The sequence below is a fragment of the Malaclemys terrapin genome, chromosome 5, assembly GCF_027887155.1.
Source record: "Malaclemys terrapin pileata isolate rMalTer1 chromosome 5, rMalTer1.hap1, whole genome shotgun sequence".
In the NCBI taxonomy this organism is placed as follows: domain Eukaryota; kingdom Metazoa; phylum Chordata; order Testudines; family Emydidae; genus Malaclemys; species Malaclemys terrapin.
This window is the reverse complement of record NC_071509.1, coordinates 110408885-110427405: the sequence shown is the minus strand read 5'-3', so window position 1 is coordinate 110427405 and position 18521 is coordinate 110408885. Positions and strand designations below refer to the sequence as shown.

General features: G+C 40.4%; 1 protein-coding gene across 4 annotated transcripts in view; it reads left to right on the top strand.

Moving 5' to 3' along the window:
• Positions 1-13855, top strand: part of SLC39A8 (solute carrier family 39 member 8) — a 41441-nt gene extending 27586 nt beyond the window's left edge. The window contains exons 4-11 of one of the 4 annotated variants that reach the window (XR_008445029.1): positions 1867-2036; positions 3983-4105; positions 5270-5437; positions 6826-7030; positions 7205-7389; positions 8209-8361; positions 9372-9477; positions 12558-12646. Coding sequence is in view for 1 of the 4 variants with exons in the window: in XM_054029175.1 (XP_053885150.1) it covers positions 1867-2036; positions 3983-4105; positions 5270-5437; positions 6826-7030; positions 7205-7389; positions 12558-12707 (1001 nt within the window). In the remaining 3 variants the exon portion in view is untranslated. Of the gene's footprint in view, positions 1-1866; positions 2037-3982; positions 4106-5269; positions 5438-6825; positions 7031-7204; positions 7390-8208; positions 8362-9371; positions 9478-12557 lie in introns of all 4 variants that reach the window. The other 3 variants (XR_008445031.1, XR_008445030.1, XM_054029175.1) reach the window with 3 other exon arrangements.
• The last annotated feature ends 4666 nt before the right edge of the window (positions 13856-18521 follow it).

Below are 18521 nucleotides of genomic sequence, written 5' to 3'. Positions count from 1 at the left end.
AAAATTGATTGTGGTTATACCATAGAACTTCTTTAAAGGTGAGGTAAGAGGCAAGTTTGGGTACAGGCAAAACTTTTTGATATGCATGGACAATAAACTTCTTGACAATTTCACATTGCATATAACAAAATCTGCCCTGCAGATTCTGGAACATTTATGGCTCTGCTTTTTGTCACCTGAAATTATGCTCATGGGACTAAGCTTTTCTGAGCCTCATTCTACCCTTATCTGTCTTTAAAAGAAGCTCTTCTCACTTTACTCATGCACAATTTTTGCAGTATTCAGAAGTCTAGTACTACTTTCTGAACTATCTGAAATTCTCTCTTTCTCTGTCATTAATGATCCATCTTCTCTTCCACCTGCTAGTGTCACTTTCTTATGTCTGAGATTTGTCTGGCTTTTCATTTTCACGTGAGTTGTTGCACTTCTGTTTAGGGAGCCCCATTAGCTTTCAGCTACATAGCACTCAGGGTGTCAGAGAAGCAGAATCTGTCAGAAAAATCCCTTCCCACAAAATAGCTGATGGGAGGAAGCAAAGTCCACCTGAAAATAACCGCCTCTTTCTGAATGCACAGATGCCTCTCTACACAAATACTGCATGTTAGAGGCCTCAATGGATTTCAGGATTGGTATCAGGCCAAAGAGTCATACTGTGGAGGCAGCTGCTATATGTGGTACTATCTCCTGTTGCTTAGGGTGGTTAGCTCATGGCCATAAGTGTCCTGTGCTATTGTAGAGGAGAAGAGACGGGCTGGATCTCTGCATGAATTCCTCAGAGATTCATAGATTTCTTCCCTTCTGTAAGTCAAATTGCCTTTCAGGAGGGAATAATGCATTGGAAGCTTCACACCATGAACCACATGGTGTTTTCTATGTAAATTTCCCTCATGTGGGTGTAGCATGGGTTTATAGGGCCAAAGTGCTTCACACACGGACAATATGTTAATATTTGATTAAACCTATTTTAGGAGTAGTTTAAACCTTCTCTGTGTAAATATGCTATTCACTAAAACTTGCTCCAGTTGTACAAGGCCTTAGCACAAGATTATTTTTGTAAATTATAAATATTCAATACTTTCAAGGCCAGATTCCCAAAATGGTATAAATTAGCATAGCTCATTAATTTAAACAAATAATACTGATTTACACAAGCTGAGAATCTGCACCTTCCTTGATTTATTTCATTATTACGACATTGGATGTCTACAGAGAATGGCATCAACCCCAGAGACATGGTTACTCACAAGAAATTAAAAAAAAAAAAAATTGTCCACCCCCACTCTCCCTCATGGCCCAGTTCCATTCTCTGTTTGTGGTGGATAGGACAGAGAGATACAAAAGCACTGCAGCCTTCCAACCCTAGAGATCTGTGAGGAAAGGACCTACAAGTGTTCTGGCTGCTTCTCCGTTCTCCAATGGCAAATGATATTCAAATGTAGCCATGGGGGCTAGAAAGATAGTCTTATTCCTATGTCATGACTATACTGGCCTCTGGTTTAGCTTTTAAGCATTAGTCCCAGATTAAATATAGCAGGGCAAGATTCTCTATTTACTTCAGAATAAGCTGATTTGCATCAGCTGACAATCTGGGCCACCAAATCCTGAACTTCAGACCCCAGTGTGTTTTCAATCCTTGATGTGACTGGTTCCAGCATTTTGGTTTCCTTGTTTTTGTGGGTTCAGGTCAGCTCCTTTAAAGTTACACTGTACTTTTTATGATTTTTCTATTTGTAAATTCTAACATCAAATGCAGTTCAAAACTGATTTGTGAACAATTTTTTTTATATTCATGTTAATTCATCTGTTAAAAATACATTGTATATGATATTAAAACTCTTGGTATTTCTGTTGTGCTCTCATTCACAGTTTGGGGGTTTGGGTTCCTTGCCGTTACTATCATCAACCTGGCATCACTCCTTGGATTGGTTTTAACTCCTCTCTTGAAGAAGCCATATTTCCCCAAGATTTTAACCTATTTTGTGGGCTTGGCCATTGGGACACTCTTTTCCAATGCGATTTTCCAGCTAATTCCAGAGGTAAGGAAGGGTATTCATTCTCTGGCTGTGGCACTTATCCATTTCCAAAGTGTTGTCATTTTTGAAGTGCACTATAGCCTGGGTTCTCAACATGTGGGTCATGACCCCTAGGGGAATTGTGAACACATTTCAGGGGGGCCTGACTACCATCTGTCTTTGTGGCTAGATGGGTGGGGAACCCCCCGACTTTATTGTAACATGAGGGTGTGGCCTGGAAGAGATTGAGGACCACTGCACTACACTATGCTTCCATCACTGGAGAAAGGGGAAAATACATTACAATACATCTGAAGTTAACAAAATTACAACAGTCATCAATTTGTTCAGGTTCTGTATTGTATTGTGGCTATACTGGTAGAAGGCTTAGGAATGTCTGTTGTAGTTCACTGTGTAGTAATATTGTTGCAAGAAGTAACAATAATGGAACCTTGTCTTACAAACTGTTAATAATGCAATCAGTCCCACAGACAGAAATGGGTCTTCTCAAGTTAGTGTTTGTAGGCTCAGACCCAAGAGGTATCCACCAGGAAAACAGGCAACTTTTATTGTCACTTATCAAAGTGCTTCATAGATTCATAGATTATAGGACTGGAAGGGACCTCGAGAGATCATCGAGTCCAGTCCCCTGCCCGCATAGCAGGACCAAGGTCCTTCCAGTTCTTATTTCAGTTCATTGAATAAATATTAGTGGAAAGTTAATCTGCATCAGGGGATTTTATACAATAGTTTAAAAAATGCACTGTCAACCATTGGGTTTTTTAAATATTGGACTTACATTTTCCAATAGGTATTTTGCTGACTGTACAGATACTTTTGTGTATGCCTGGTTTAGATATCTACGTGCACATGCCAGCACAATAAGTTTTGTGCATCTAAATCAGGCACATGGAAAAGTTCATATGCCCTTAGGAGTGAAACTCAGACTTTGGGCCTTATTTTCCTAGGCACTTGATTCAATTTTTGACAATTTAGGTATTAAAGTCAGCATGGTAATTTTTACTTTATTGCATTTACTTCAGATCCCTTGGGCAAGCTAAAGTGTTATAACTGAATTCGGTCCTCAGAATGCATGTTGTTACTACTGGTGGCAATGAGAGTTGCACGTGCGTCTTTGAGGGTTAAATTAGGCCCTTATAGCCAAATTCTGCTTACTCTGTCCTTACACAGGTAAAATTCCCCTTAAAGTCTGTATCCTGACAGGTCCTCATGCAAGCAGATTTGTGCCCTCCCCACTCCCCCATTAAAATAACAGTATTTGAGGAAGAAACAGGTATTTCCCGGACAGCTAAAATCCCCACTAAACCTGAGCCAGGAAGAAACTTCTATCATGGGTCAAGAGACTCAACTTACATCAAATAATGGCAAACCAATATCAAAATTGCACATGTAGAGAAATACATTTAAATTACCTGTTGTGGAAAAAGGTTATAGAAACAGACACGTTTATATATAATTTTCCACACATTTGGATTAATTGTGTTTGAGATTTGTTCTTGCAACATTCTACCATCTAGTAATTAAAATGACTTGTCAGTATTTCATTTTAACCTATGACTATCGTGTACCGAAATTACTATTTGGAAGGGGAGGATTTATTTTCTATGCATGCAGCATCCAAAACAAAAACACTAGTTGCCAAATATATAATGGTTCTAAGACAGTAAATATTGCTTACTGGGAACAAAGCCTATTGAAATAAATGGAGAGACTTTTGTGAGTGACTTCTACACTCTGTCTGTAAATTGTACCATTTTAATACATCAGCCCAATTACTGATGGCCTAACTTAAAAGTTTAGGTTTGAGTAATAACTTAGGACCCATGAAAGCCAATGGGTGGTAGGAGACACTCAGTCCTTCACAGGATCCAGTCCAACTAGTGTATTTTTTTTTTCCTGAAAGTGTATTAAGATTGATTAACCTGAATTGCTGTTACATTCTCTTCTAGGCATTTGGATTTGATCCTAAAACTGACAACTATGTTGAGCAAGCAGTAGCTGTGTTCGGTGGATTCTATATTCTCTTCTTTGTGGAAAGGATTCTTAAAATGATACTGAAGACCTATGGCCAGGTAGCTAACTGGACCGATGTATTTTGGTATATTTCAGCAAGTTCTATTACCAGTAGGCTTTTTTATATTACAAAATTGAGCCTTGGTTTTAAACAGCTGTTACATTTTTATTAGATAGTTGGTAGTTTGATGATATACAATATTTTACATGGATCTCAGTCTTACAACACCCCTCTGAGATACTTGGTTAAACAGAGGCTCAGACAGGCTCAGTAACTAAACCTAGCTCACACAGAGAATTACAAGCGGAGCTGGGAATAGAACCCAGAAACCCAGTTCCCATCTCCTGTTCTAATCACTAGGCTACACTCTATTCACCCTCAAGGACCAAATCCTGTGAGCAAAACCTGAATGAATGGGTTTTGCCTGGTGGAAATACATAAAGGACATTCTACCCTGGAGCCCTCCCTTAAGCACTTATGCAGATATTGTAGGGTGTAAGGAGGAGAAGTGGATACAGCCAGACACTCCCGTCCATGAAGGTTTTGGCCTAATGATTCCACACTGACTGTGCTTTCACCTCACTGCCAATATCCCCACATCCCCTCCATGTTCCAGTGCAGAAACCTTAACAGGAATTGTGGGTTCTGCACAAGCTCTCAGTTTCGTCCCCCTATCACACTGTATTTGTTGCCTTGTGTGCTCATGTACTGTTTACAGGATGTCTCTCAGAGCAGGGCATCTCAAACTTGTTCAGAGTTTAAATCACACCTCAACTGTCTGGTGTGCCTCCTCTTCTCCCTGGGAGATCCCTCAGCCCCATCTCCCCTGCTGTTGAAGATTACAACAGGGAGATGGTCCATACAATTGCATAACTTCCCTGTGGTAATTTATACTGATTACATACATGGAACAGGAACATTCAGTACTTGCTAATATATTTTTAGTTGTCTTTTGTGCAACTTAACAGCTGGAATTGAGAAGGAAAAATCACCACCTTGTGAAGAGCAAGCTTTCCATTAATGATCAGCAAATGCTCTGTGAACCACCAGTGGTCCTCTGACCAGTTTGGGAAGTTCTGTCTAACAGTATAATAAACACAAACATATATATGTCCATCCAAATGGACAAGCTGATTTTTCTTGCACAGTGTGTTTAGACACATTCCTATTCTGCAGTCTGTATTTTTATGGTTTTTTGTTTTGTTTTTCTCCCCCCATTTAGACTGGCCACACTCACTTTGAAAATCATGAACAGAATCCTCCTCAGGCTAAGAGTAATCCACCCACACCATTGAAATCTAATAATGGGATGACATGCTATGCAAATCCAGCCATAATAGAGCCTAATGGAAACCTCAGTTTTGACACAGTCAGTGTGGTCTCTGCTCAGGTATGAACATTGTTTTATTTAATGTATTGTTTGTCAGTTAGTTAGTTGTATAAGCTTATCTAGGAAGAAGAGAAGCTTTTATAAACTGCCAGCTCACGACTCACTTGAGCAATATGAAAAAGTTATTTTGGCAAGGTTGCAGAGTCAGTGATACTCTCTTTGTTAGCTGCCAAGTCAACACTAACATATAGCAATGTCAGCACAAGTAAGATCTGAATCCGTATTTTATATTCTCATTTACTAACATAAAATTTTAATTGTTCAGTAGCTTCTATCTTTCACATAGCAACCCCCCTTTAATAGTTTATAATTAAACACCTCCTACAACTATTTTTGTAGTTCTCTTGTAATCAGAGGAATATGGTATTACATTGAGGTATACAGAGTTTGCTAAAGAGAAAGGGCGCTGTTTCCGTAACTTCAGTATATATTTAACTATCCATTTCAAGCGCTAGCACTAGTTAATTGATTTCCAAGAGCCTTTATGTACAAATGTTTTTGTATTTACAAATGTAGTAGGACAATTACTGTAAATTGTAGGTGTAAACATCTAGGAAACTAAAAATTTTTCAAAGGAGACAGTTCATTTTGTGCTTTTATCTGCCTGAAGGGAGGGGTTCATTACTACATGGTGCCAGACTTCTATTTCTACCTCTGGGATGCAGGAGTGAGTCCTAAATGTTCATACTCAGCAGCTCTGCACTAAGCTGTTTTTTTTTTTTTAAACTTAGAACCATTCAGCAACACAGTGAAAATTACTTACTGTCAATGATATTGAACATGCACTCCTTAGAAACGGATTTTAACCCCAGGACATGACTTGCAGGGCCGAAACTTACAAGTGAAACAATCTATGATGCTCCTGGATGGCTATCTAGGGTTTTATATAGGTGCCCATCAGCAGGGTATCTGAGTGCTCAAGTAAGAATTAGAGGGACTGGTAATATGATAGCCCCCTTCCATTTTTAATTAAGTGGTTGGGGTGGAGGGTGAGTGATGGCTTTTTAGTACCCTATGTGAACCCCAGATTTGTATTCTGTCTAATTTTTCATGGATTAGTGTGTGAATTGTAAAATCCACTATCCCCGTTCTCACCCGTGGTGTTTGTCTCAGCAGATGAACCAAGGGCTAAATGGGCACTGAGATGCCATTTCACAGTCAGAGTGGTGATCCCTCCCCATTTGGGCCAAAGTGTATTCACTCAGTGATGTGGGAAAGCGTGTGCAGCAGCTACCTCTTCAGCATAATCTCTGGGGACAAAGAACTTTGGTCTTCATAACAATTAGTACTTTACCTTTTAGCAGCTCTACATTAAAAAAGGGAAAGAAATCCATTGGCTTCTTTGCAGCTGTTTAATGTTTCACATAATTGCTACATTCTTTCTGCAGGAAGAGAAAACCCAAAGCTGCTTTAAATGTTTAAAGGGACCCACATTGTCAGAGATTGGAACAATTGCCTGGATGATCACGCTGAGTGATGCCTTGCACAATTTCATTGATGGTCTGGCTATTGGTGCGTCCTTCACCCTGTCTCTGCTGCAGGGACTTAGTACATCTATAGCAATCTTATGTGAGGAGTTTCCTCATGAACTGGGTAAGATATGTCCATTAACTCACCTGTCAGTCATGTTAATGCTGACTGAAAATGTTCTTCAGTATTTATACGAAAGAGGGCTGAGTTATAACTTTCATACAAGTTACAAATCTCCTTTCAAACCTTCAGAAAATAATCACTTAATGTCCTCTCCCACCCTTTTTTTTCCCCCAGGGGATTTTGTCATTTTGCTAAATGCAGGAATGAGCACCTACCAGGCTCTGTTTTTCAACTTTATTTCGGCATGTTCCTGCTACATTGGTCTGGCTTTTGGTATATTAGTGGGCAGCAACTTTGCTCCTAACATTATCTTTGCAATAGCTGGCGGTATGTTCCTGTACATTTCTCTGGCAGATATGGTGAGATACAATTTCATTTTATTTATTTATGCATGCATAGGAATATAGGCATTTCCACAGGGGAACTGAATAATGGTTCATTCACTAGAATTTGGTATTCTGCCCTCTGAACCCGATAGGGGATGTGACTGACTTCCTTGGGGTGCAACCAGGAAGTGGGGTACTGCTGAGCTCTGTCTCACTAACTTGCCCCCCCCCTCAAGCTGTGAGGTTGTTATAAACTACAGTTCTCACCAGGTCTTGCACTCACACAGCCCTACACAAGCAGAGACATACCCAGCTGCAGTTACATGAATGCTTCTCCTAGCCCCTCATGAACTAACAATAGAGAGGCTTCGACCAGTCCCCCCCAGCGTAGGAGCCCAGAGCTGTACTGTCTTGCCCTGGTCAAAAGCCTGACCAGTATAAGTTTATTTCCCAGTCCACCCTCCCTCAACGTGGAGAGGACAATGCACCAGCCCCTGTTCCTGAGCAGATTTCCCCTTGCACTTCAAACACATTGTTTTAGGTAAAAAATATAAAACAGATTTATTAAGTACAGAAAGATTGATTTCAAGTGATTATAAGTAGGTGTGTACAGTTCAAAGTTTGTTACCCAAGAAGTAAAACAAAATCGCAGTCTAAGCTCTATCCACTAGACAGGATTTGAATCAAGCAATGTCTCACCCTGATGGTGCACACAGTACACGAATCTTCCATACACGGGCTAGAAATCCCTTCAGCCTGGGACTATATCCCTGGTTCAGTCTTTGTTCCTAAGGGGTTTCCAGGTGTTCAGTTGTAAGTGAGGCCAACTGATGTCACTTCCTCCTTTTATAGCTTCCTTCATGTGGAGGGAACTTTTGTTCCAAGCAAAGTGCCCAGCCCACTTTATGGAAAAGTACAAGCATAAGATGGAGTCCCTTGCATGCTTGAATGACTCATAGAAGCCATTACCCCCATACTGGCTGAAGCATCCACATGAAAGCCCAGGTGAAGATAAGCTTATTTTATGGCCTATTGTGTTTCTTAATGGGCAATTACCTTGGATGGTTCATCCACCAAGTGCTGGCTAGTCTGGATATAAACTGCCTTGTGGGTGTCATTCCAGGAGCAAACACATTTGAAATATTGGTACATAGTCAATATTAATAGCTTCAGATACAATGACAACACAGACAATCCAACAGCATATTAATGTTTAACAGATCAAGACTTTTAGAATGATACCTTACAAGGCATACTTTGCACAAAACATATCAATTATATCACCATGGTAAAAATATGGGGGTGTCAGGATATTGCTTTGGGGCGCAGAACGTCACAGCCAATATATCAAAGTGAAAACCTTCTTAGTGCACCTAGCCAACTGTGCAACACCCTAGGACCGGAGAAAAATTCTCTTACCCCAGCAGCAATCTGTATTAAAAAAAAATCCTCTTGTAAGGTTGGAAACAGTCACAAATCCATCCAAATTTATACATATTCAGACAGAATTATTGTCACTTATAATTTGATCAAATTTATGCCAGACAAACAACAGATAAGGTGGAACAGGTAGGAGCCCAAGTTACTGAGTTCCAGGGTACCGGGAGGCTCTTCTGCATTTCATGATGGTTGTCTCAAGTCTCTGGTCTGGTATTTCTGAGCCTTGAGCCTTGATCACTTGGTACCTTTTCACATTACATATTCATTAGCTTTCCTTCACTCAACATTAAGCATTGTCTTATGTAACTTTTACAATATGCACATGCAAGCTTCAATGTACATAACTTTTGCTCTCTATACTGTTTTCATATCTTTATCTTACTCATGTTTTTCCAATATAGGGACTTAGCATTATATTGTGTGTATCAGATAAGAGGAAGTTAATTAGCATAAGTCCTCCAAAACAACACCACCTTTGTCATTACATTTAGAGTAGCTCAACTTAAAACAATTGTTATTAAACACATTATATAGAGAACACCCTGTCTCCATATCCATTGCTCTTCTGTTTTTAGGTTGGCCATTACAATTGTATCTGAAAAAAAATTATTCGAGTGCTCTATACAGAGGTCTGATTTTCCACTTCTCTACTGATTTTCACACTCCTCTGTCTAGAAGCAGGTAGGATTAATTAGAACTTCATTTCTCTTCTTGTTCTTCTCTCCCCTGTTCCGAGAGCAGGCAGAGCAGAGCTTTTGTTAATGACTTGCACATGTGGGTGAGAGAGAGAGTGTGTGTGTGTGTGTGGAAGGACTTGCACAGTGATGGGTTTACTTCTGAGAAGACAGTCTTCTGCTCCCACTAGACTGAACCTGTTTGAGGGGATTGCACTTGCCTTGGGAGGTCATGAAGGGAGAGGCAGTTTGAGCTGACTTAATATCACCTCACTGAGAGCTTTGCAGAAAACAAACTAACACCACAACCAACCAAGACTAGAAGTTTAAACTTGATTCAACAGTCGACGGTAGCCAGTGCCATGATTTGAGGATGGGGATGAGAAGCAGCAGCTGCTGGGCTGTCTCTGTCAGCAAGTGAACTGCATTCTGCACCACTGAAGTTTAGTGGTTTTGGATTTATTCCCAACTACCTAGGTTACAATAAGTGAGCCTGGTGGTCACAAATGAATGGATCACTGCATTTTAGAGGTTTGTGTCTGACATGATAGAAGGTCATCTGGACACACAGGATAGGGCATCGTCTCCTGGCATATTGCAGGTTGAAATAAGCTTCAGTTATTTTGTATCAATTTCATGCAGACTTCTAGGTTGCACACTTTTGTCCATGGTGGGGTAGGCACCATGTATTGATGGTGTTGTCTAGTTCTGAGAAGTCTCTCTCTGTACCCCACTAGCATTAGTCCTGGGTTTTTCCCTGAGTTCAGCTTCAGCCAGCTGCTCCTCATCTAAGATCTGATGTTATTCAGGTGCAGGATAGCTGGAGGTGGTATAGTTTATAGGGGAGGGGAAAGGGGTAAATAGCCCAGTGTCATCCACATACTCCTGGCATTTAAAGCAATAGCATCTGAATCTTCCCCATGGGATTTAATGTAGACATTCCATAAGGTTGAAACGAGCGTGGTGGAACTTTTAGAGACTAGGCCCTTGGTTGCAGAAGTTGCTATTCTCTGGGTGTGGTCTGTCAGGAAGGATGAAAACATTTGGGGGTACTGCCACTAAGTCAGTCCAGCAGTATCTCATGATGTAGCTTTCAACTGCTGCAGAGAGAAGAAAAATAAGTTTGACTGGCAGTGCCAGGAGAGAGACATTCATCGGGACAGCCAGTATCATTTCCATGTCATACCCTCAGCTGAAGCCTGATTGGGAAATTGGCTCTTGTTAGGTGCTATGAAACTGCCTTTGATCAGCTTATAAATAATCCATCCCAAGGAAAGGGAAGTTAGAGATTATTTGCCTGTAGTTTGCCAGGTCAGTGCATTTGGGAGTGGTTCTAGAACAACATTTTCAAGGTAGGTGGTACCTACTTTTCAAAGAAGGAGTTAATAGCCTGTGTTATTAGAGAGCCTAAATGTTCACTGCTGTGAAGTATGATTCAGAATTATAGGGAGTGACTCATAGGGAAGGAACTATGTTCAGGATCTCCTGCTGTTTGAATGGTCCTTATGGGAGGCATGGCATTATCTGGAGCAGCGAACCGCAGCCACTGGGAGCCGCGATCGGCCGAACCTGCAGACGCCGCAGGTACACAAACCGGCCTGGCCCGCCAGGGGCTTTCCCTGCACAAGTGGCGGAACAAGTTTGGGAACCACTGATCTATTCCATGCTTGTTTGTTTCTTCCTTCCACACAAGTGCAACTTGGTCAGAGAAGGCGGATCATTCTTCAACAGTTTGTGGAGGAGCTTGGGGAATACACTGCAGGCTTAATTAAGCAATATACACTCCAGCTCAGATGGACATAGACTTTGCATTAACTATAGCTGATGAAAAAGTGGCTGTCTCTGTAGGACACTGGAGCAAGTCTGAAGGAATTTCTTGTTCCAGAGACCTTGATCTTCAGGTGTGTTTTAGCTACTGGCTGCTTGGTCTCATTCCTTCAACAGTTCCTGTATTATTTGGCCTGAGAACATGGGAGATCAGTAGAGGCAGTGTGCTGGAAGGGAGGTGCTGATTAGAAGCCAATATCACTAGCAGTGGATATTTTGTGATTATAGCATCTCATTAGGTCATCAGTGCCTTGACTATCTGGCTGCGTAAGAGTGCAGTGGAAACGTACTAAGAAAGCTTGGCCTTGTTACGTAAGAGGAAGTGTTCTGATAACCATTAGCAATAAATGGTGGTCCATCCATGGTAGTAATATAATTTTGTGTTGGCTTTATACCTATCCACATTGAATAAGAGGTTCCGTCTGTGGCTACAGTTGGGTGGAACCTGAGAGCAGCCTATAGTTGATAACGTGGATGTGAGGAGCTCTAGGTTAAAGGGAGTGTTGACATGGGAGTTAAGGTCTCTTGTCACCTTTGATGACTGTCTTCATTGACTGCTAGGAAACTCAACTAATTCTATAGTATGTTGCTTCAGTCTTCTGGTCCAGTGTGTTGAATTATCATACTTCTTTATTGTTACATGAAACTGTTTGATTAAAAATACATCAATCTTCCTTTATTAGAACCTGTCCCTTTAGTGCATTTGTACCTTAGGTGAAGGGATAAATCTCACCACAGAGTCATTGCCCTTTCTGCCCTGATTTACCACCAGCTCAATGACGCATCTAAGAGCTCACTTAGGTGTTTCAGTTCCACTGTGTTAGTTTGTAGTTGTGCCCCACAATCCTTATTTTGCATTCCCCAAAAGAGCCTAGAGAGGTCTGACTGCAGCAGTGCTTGAAATGACAGACCACAACATCCTTTTTATTATAATTGTGTAACTTGGCAAGATGGCAGTAGCTGCTTATATTAACATCTGGCCTAGTAGATGGACCCCCATCGATTCCTGATGTCATATGGTTCAGATCTGGATGACATCTCTAGATTACAGTACAGGAGAATAGACCACTATTTCAGTTTTCCCATCATTGGTGAAATGGGCCCTTTGACCTATCCCTACCACTACCTCTCCTTTCTATTAGGTTTAAGATCCAAACACAGCTATAAAGTACAAAATAAAAATCACCATCAAGATGCTAAATTACATATTCTACCACAAGATGGCAACAGTTACCTAAAAAATAAACTTCTCTCTTCTAGTTCCCAGAGATGAGCAATATGCTGAGAGAGAAAGTGACTGGAAGGAGAACAGATTTAACCTTCTTCCTCATTCAGAACGCTGGTTTACTAACAGGATTTGCTGCTATACTGCTGATTACCGTGTATGCAGGAGACATTGAGTTGGAATAATGAGATTCTGAAGATGGCACTGATAATGAAGGATATTAGAAATGGAAGAACTCTTGAAATCCATAAAGGGACTTTAAATTCATCTACCTGGTTTAAAACAATGACCCTGTTTTTGTCTGCAAATCACAGAAAGTTAGCCTCTTCTTTTAGGACTCCCAAATCAGTCCTAAAAAATGGGCCATCAACTTCTGAGTATTATAAGCAATGGAGTCAAACACTTGTGAAGGTGTCAGACATACCTGCACAATGGTAAAAAGAGGATGTTCTATTCAGTGGAATTAAGCAGAAGGCAGCTATATATATTCCATATGACTTGGACTTAAAAAAAACAAAAAACAAAAAATTCGCCAGGATGGAACCTAGTACAAAAGAAAATGGTAAGGTTCATACTCTTAATTTAACTGTGATGAAAACTAATCAGCTTGGAAACTGCCTGCTTTCATGACTTGTTGCAGGGTTTCCCTATAAGCATATAAAAAACCCCAAACGATTTCAGAATAGACATAAATGGTTCTAAATTCTAATTTACACTGGAAGGAAAGATAGCAGTTAATGCTTTTGATCTTTTCTCTTTAAGTGCACTAAGATTGTGGATTTATTTTGAGAACAATTTTTTAAAAGTAAAAACTTTGTATTAAATTTGACAATTTATGAATTCTGTAATGTTTTAAAAGGATTGTGTATTTTAAGTTTTACAAATACTTTGCCTTGAAATGTTTGTTTTATATTCAGATATATATCAAGATCCATAGATATTACCCTGGGGGGCAAAAATCAATTTTTGGTTTAGCTTTTGTAAGGTCTCAATGCCAACATTGACAAATGGCACTAAGAAAAAAAATATTGTCAGCAATCAAAGGGTTTCTGTAATGAGTAGTTTCCTTGTACAAAAGTTCAGTGTATCAAGGAAAATATGCATTTTTGAAGGACCAATCCTGCATTCCTTGGACTCTCAAAACATTAATTTTTATTGTATCAGTTTTCCAAAATCATGCTTGCAAGAACCCATTTTTAAAAAAACAAACACAACTGGCCTGGTATTGTAAGTTGGAGATTTTCCCACCTTACTTCCTACCTGTAGAGACTGGACTTTTCTCCATTTGTTAAAATATATCTTCGAGGCAATAAAATTGATTTGAATATTTTAATTGCATCTTGGTTTATGATAACATTATATACATGTTATATTTCAAGGTTGCTAAAAGATATAACAAATTTAAAGCAAACTGCATGGGAACGCTAAATGTTATTGGTTAGGTTTGATTTTTAAAATATGTATACAATATAAATATTTTGTACAATTTGCTATATAGAAACTGTATTTATCAGCCATCCAAATTTCAGGCCTCTGGAAGGAAAGGGATCCTGACATCACCCAATATTCTCTCTCTCTTTTTTTTTTTTTAAATCATTGTTTATTGGCTCCTTTGGTTTTATTTCCTTGAGAACAAGACCGAGCGAGCCTTTATAGTGATCAGTCCCTGGAACAGCTACAGTTTTTATGCAGGTGATCACTCCCCATTGATCAAATTATATGCTGATGTAGCACTTTTCATCCATAGAGCCGAAGACGCTTTGCAAAGGAGATTAAGTATTGTCTCCATGTTACCAGTGAGGTAACTGAAGGGCAGACTTTAGATGACTTGCGCACGGTCACACAGCAGGTCAATGGCAGAGCCAGGAAGAGATCCCAGGTCTGACTTATGGCCTAGATTCATAGATTCCAAGGCCAGAAGGGGCCACTGATCATCTAGTCTGAGCTCCTGTATAACACAAGCTATAGAACATCTGTAAAATTCTTGGACCATATCTTTTAGAAAAAATCTGATCTTAATTTAGAAGTTTTCATTGATAGAGAGAATTCACCACAACCCTTAGTTGTTCCAATGGTTAGTTACTCTCACTGTTAAATTTACACTCTGTTTCCACATCTGAATTTGTCTGCTGTTATTTTTTCTCTCCTAGATTGAAGTTGTTATTATTAAACATTTGTTCCCCATGTAGATACTTAGACTGTAATCAAATCACCCCTTAGCATTCTCTTTCTTGGGCCCAAAGAGCTCAAGCTTTTTAGCATATCACTGTAAGGCATGCTTTCTAATCTTAGAATCATTCTCTCTCAGTTACCAACATCCTGCTTGAACTGTTGACACCAGAACTGGACACAGTATTCCAGCAGTGGTTGCACTAGTGTCAAACAAGAGGTAAACAAAACCTTTACTTCAACTCTAGATTCCCCTGTTTAAGCTTCATTAGGCCTCGTGTCTGCAACACTGCACTGGGAGCTCATGTTCAGGTGGTTATCCACCAAGACCCCAAAATCTTTTTCAATCACTGCTTTCTAGGATAGGGTCCCCCTTCCTCTAAGAATGGCCTATATACTGAACCACACTGCTGCCTACAGCTGGAATATAACAACTTAGGCAAATTGCTTGATTTAATTCAGTTCTGTGTGATGAAAGGGCTAGTCATTTGATACCCATTTTTTAAGGGGTATTTTTTTAAAGGGTACAGGGATAGAAAAATAAAGTACGTATTTGGATTCCAGGAGTGTCTGAAATGTGCTAGACTTTGTCCATACACAGAGGAAGATATAGTCTCTACCCTATACAAGTCCTTCACTTCCATGTGGAATATCAGATACATGTTAACAAACAAAAGCTGACAATTTAAGACTGTGGGTGGACACTCCCCATTAACCCTCATGGGGGAAACATGGAAATAAATCAAGGGAAGAGACTTGTACATTCCTTTCCACTTTGACATACTGCCTACAACACTATCGATAACACACTCCAATGCTCCTTAAAGCTTTCACTTGGTCCAACAGATACCCAAAACCGATATGTATCTCCGCTTCAAACCTGACCTCTAATGCAAAGCCTTCACAGTGACCTTGTATGCTTTTATATCACATGTCAACAGATCAGTACATCTGTCACACAATCCATGCTCCTAAGATGTTCCACCTTGACAGTAGCCTCAGCCATGTTTCTCTCATAATGTGTTTGCACTACCCCAGATATGTGGATCCAGCTTGCCGCCATGGTCACAGTTATGGCTAAAAAGCTATAAGAGACAGACAAACGCTACCAACTGGCATATGAGAAGCAACAATATGGACAAAAGACAGGTCCCAGATTTCTTCCAATAGGAGTACAAAGAAAAAGTGTGACAAGCCAGTGAAAACAGTCCGAGATATTTGAACTTATTTTTTCTGTACCAATTCATTTAATGCACCTGTTAAACTGAACTTTTGACTCCACCTTAACTATGGAATCATGACCAGTGCTACCACAATTTGGGTAATGAATGGTCACCTGTCTACTCAGTGTTCTCTCACTCAGGTAGTGGAGGATTAAGCATGTGTATGTTAATAGCTCATTCTTACATACCACTTATACTAATACAAAAGTACATTTCACACAGCAAAGCTTTTCCTGTTAAAACTGCTGGTGTCGTCATCTTTAGATATACTAATAGGTTTACATATTTAGAGGTCTTACACACTATTAAAAGTTTCTAGTTTTGCCTGATCATGAATTTTGAGCTGTGTAAATTATCATAAATCTAGGCCTTAGCCAGGGCCGGCTCCAGGCATCAGCATGGCAAGCAGGTGCTTGGGGCGGCCGCTCCGGAGAGGGGCGGCACGTCCAGGTATTCGGCGGACGGTCTGTCGCCTACTGGGAGCAAAGGACCTCCCGCCGAATTGCCGCCACATCGCAATCGCGGCTTTTTTGGGGAGGGTGGGGAGCTGCTTGGGGCGGCCAAAACCCTGGAGCCGGCCCTGGCCTTAGCAAAAGTTTTAGAAAAGGGACAAGTTTGTCACTGTGCAATCCCAATGAAGTGAAAATTCAGTGAAGTCAACAGGGTTGCACTAGTGTATTTTGGCCCCAGATATGCTACTGTAACTTAATTTGGTATTATATGATTGTGTACATGTCTGCTAGAGCTGGCCATTAACTTGGCATTTAAAACATCCAACAGACATTTTGAATTCAAATTGTACCTTACAATGGTCAAACAGCTTTTTAAATAATCCAAGATTTGCCTTGGAATCCAGTTTGTCTGCAAAGCAGACAATAAGCAATTTATAACATGAATGAGAGAGGCAAAGGAGCCCCCTGTACAGCTGAGTGGTAATCTGGTCTAGGATGATTACTAAATGTGGCAGATCAACCTCAGATGTTTGGGCTGAACAGACAACCACCAAAACACTCGTGTCATGACAGGACAACATGCTAATTGGTCACTTGCTAAGGATTCTACTCAGAATTCTTTACTTCGGCCTGCTCCCATCGACTTCAGTGGAGTCTTGCCTGAGTGAGGACCAAATAAAGATGGAAAGATTTGGCCCTAGATAAGCATGTTATTTACAGGAACAAGTTTGAGAAGAGAGACTAACTTTTGATTGTCAGTGTACAAACTGCTACCAATCTACACAGTATGAGAAGACCCAATCTAGCTCTTTGTTACATTAATACTCCCGCCCCTCCACACCCTTGTTGGATTCCAATGGGAGTTGTGTACATTTATACCTAATGGCAGATTGTGGCTCCATTATAATGGAGCCACAAGATTCACAGAATAGCATAGCTGCCTTATCAACTCCTGCAGTACCTGATGCTCATTCTCTCTGTAGAGTTTAGAGGAAACTCCCTCCACTATCTCACAATTCAGTATATATTGGTTTGACAAGTTAAATGAGCGTGGCTAAAATCAAAAGCAGACAGAAGGCCTCATGGCAGCTAGAGATAGATACAACAAATGAAGCATCTGCCCACACTTTGGTTACATAATGTGTTTGGGATTTCATTCCCAATACATTCACCTTCTTATACCTATACAGTATCTTTACACTTTTTATTGTGTAAATTTAACTGAGCAACAAGGTGGCTGAGGTAATATCTTTTATTAGACCAACTTCTGTTGGTGAGAGACAAGCTTTTGAGCTTTCACAGAGCTCTTCTTCGGGTCTGGAAAATGTACTCAGAATTTAAACTAGCGATTGTTAGTAACTAGTGGATAATGGCATCTGTATCCAGTTCTTTATCTTGTGATCAAGCCTTATATGGGGGAAAAGATATTTGCCAATATCCTTGCTTGATTTTGAAGTAACAACCCACTCAAGTTACAAATCTCCAACTTGCTTTCAGATTGGGTTCCTTCCTGTGCTTCACATGTAAGGCCTTGGCTACACGGGCAATTCACAGCGCTGCACTTGCTGCGCTCAGGGGTGTGAACTCTCTCCCCCCCCCCCCCCCCAAGCGCAGCGCTGTAAAGTGCCAGTGTAATCAGCACCTGCAGCGCTGCACGCTCGCTCGCAGCACTGCAAGCTATTCCCCTCGGAGAGGTGGAGTACTTGCAGCGCTGTGAATCTGCGAGTGTAGCCAAGGCCTCAAATATTTCTGTTTGGATTGTCCTTTTAAAATTCACTATGAACAAAATTCTGGTACTATAATTTGTATAATGACAATACGCAGCTCTTTTATATATTGTTCTTTTCATCAATAGATCTTAAAAGCTTTTTTTTTTTTTCTTAAATACATAGAGGAGGGTAAGTACCACTAATCCCATTTTACAGGCAGGGGAATGGCAGCAGAAAGCTGAAATGACTTTCCCTAGGTGACAGGCCAGCAGCAGAACTGGAAACAGAATGCTGGTTTCTTGACTGCACTCAATTGCTCTACCCACTAGACCATCTATGAAGATGAACAGCTCCAAAAGTAATATTAGTCAAATACTCTTTCCCTTTCTCTAGTGTCAGTCATCTTACTCAAAGCACTCCCCGCCACCCCCTGGAATCAGAAACAA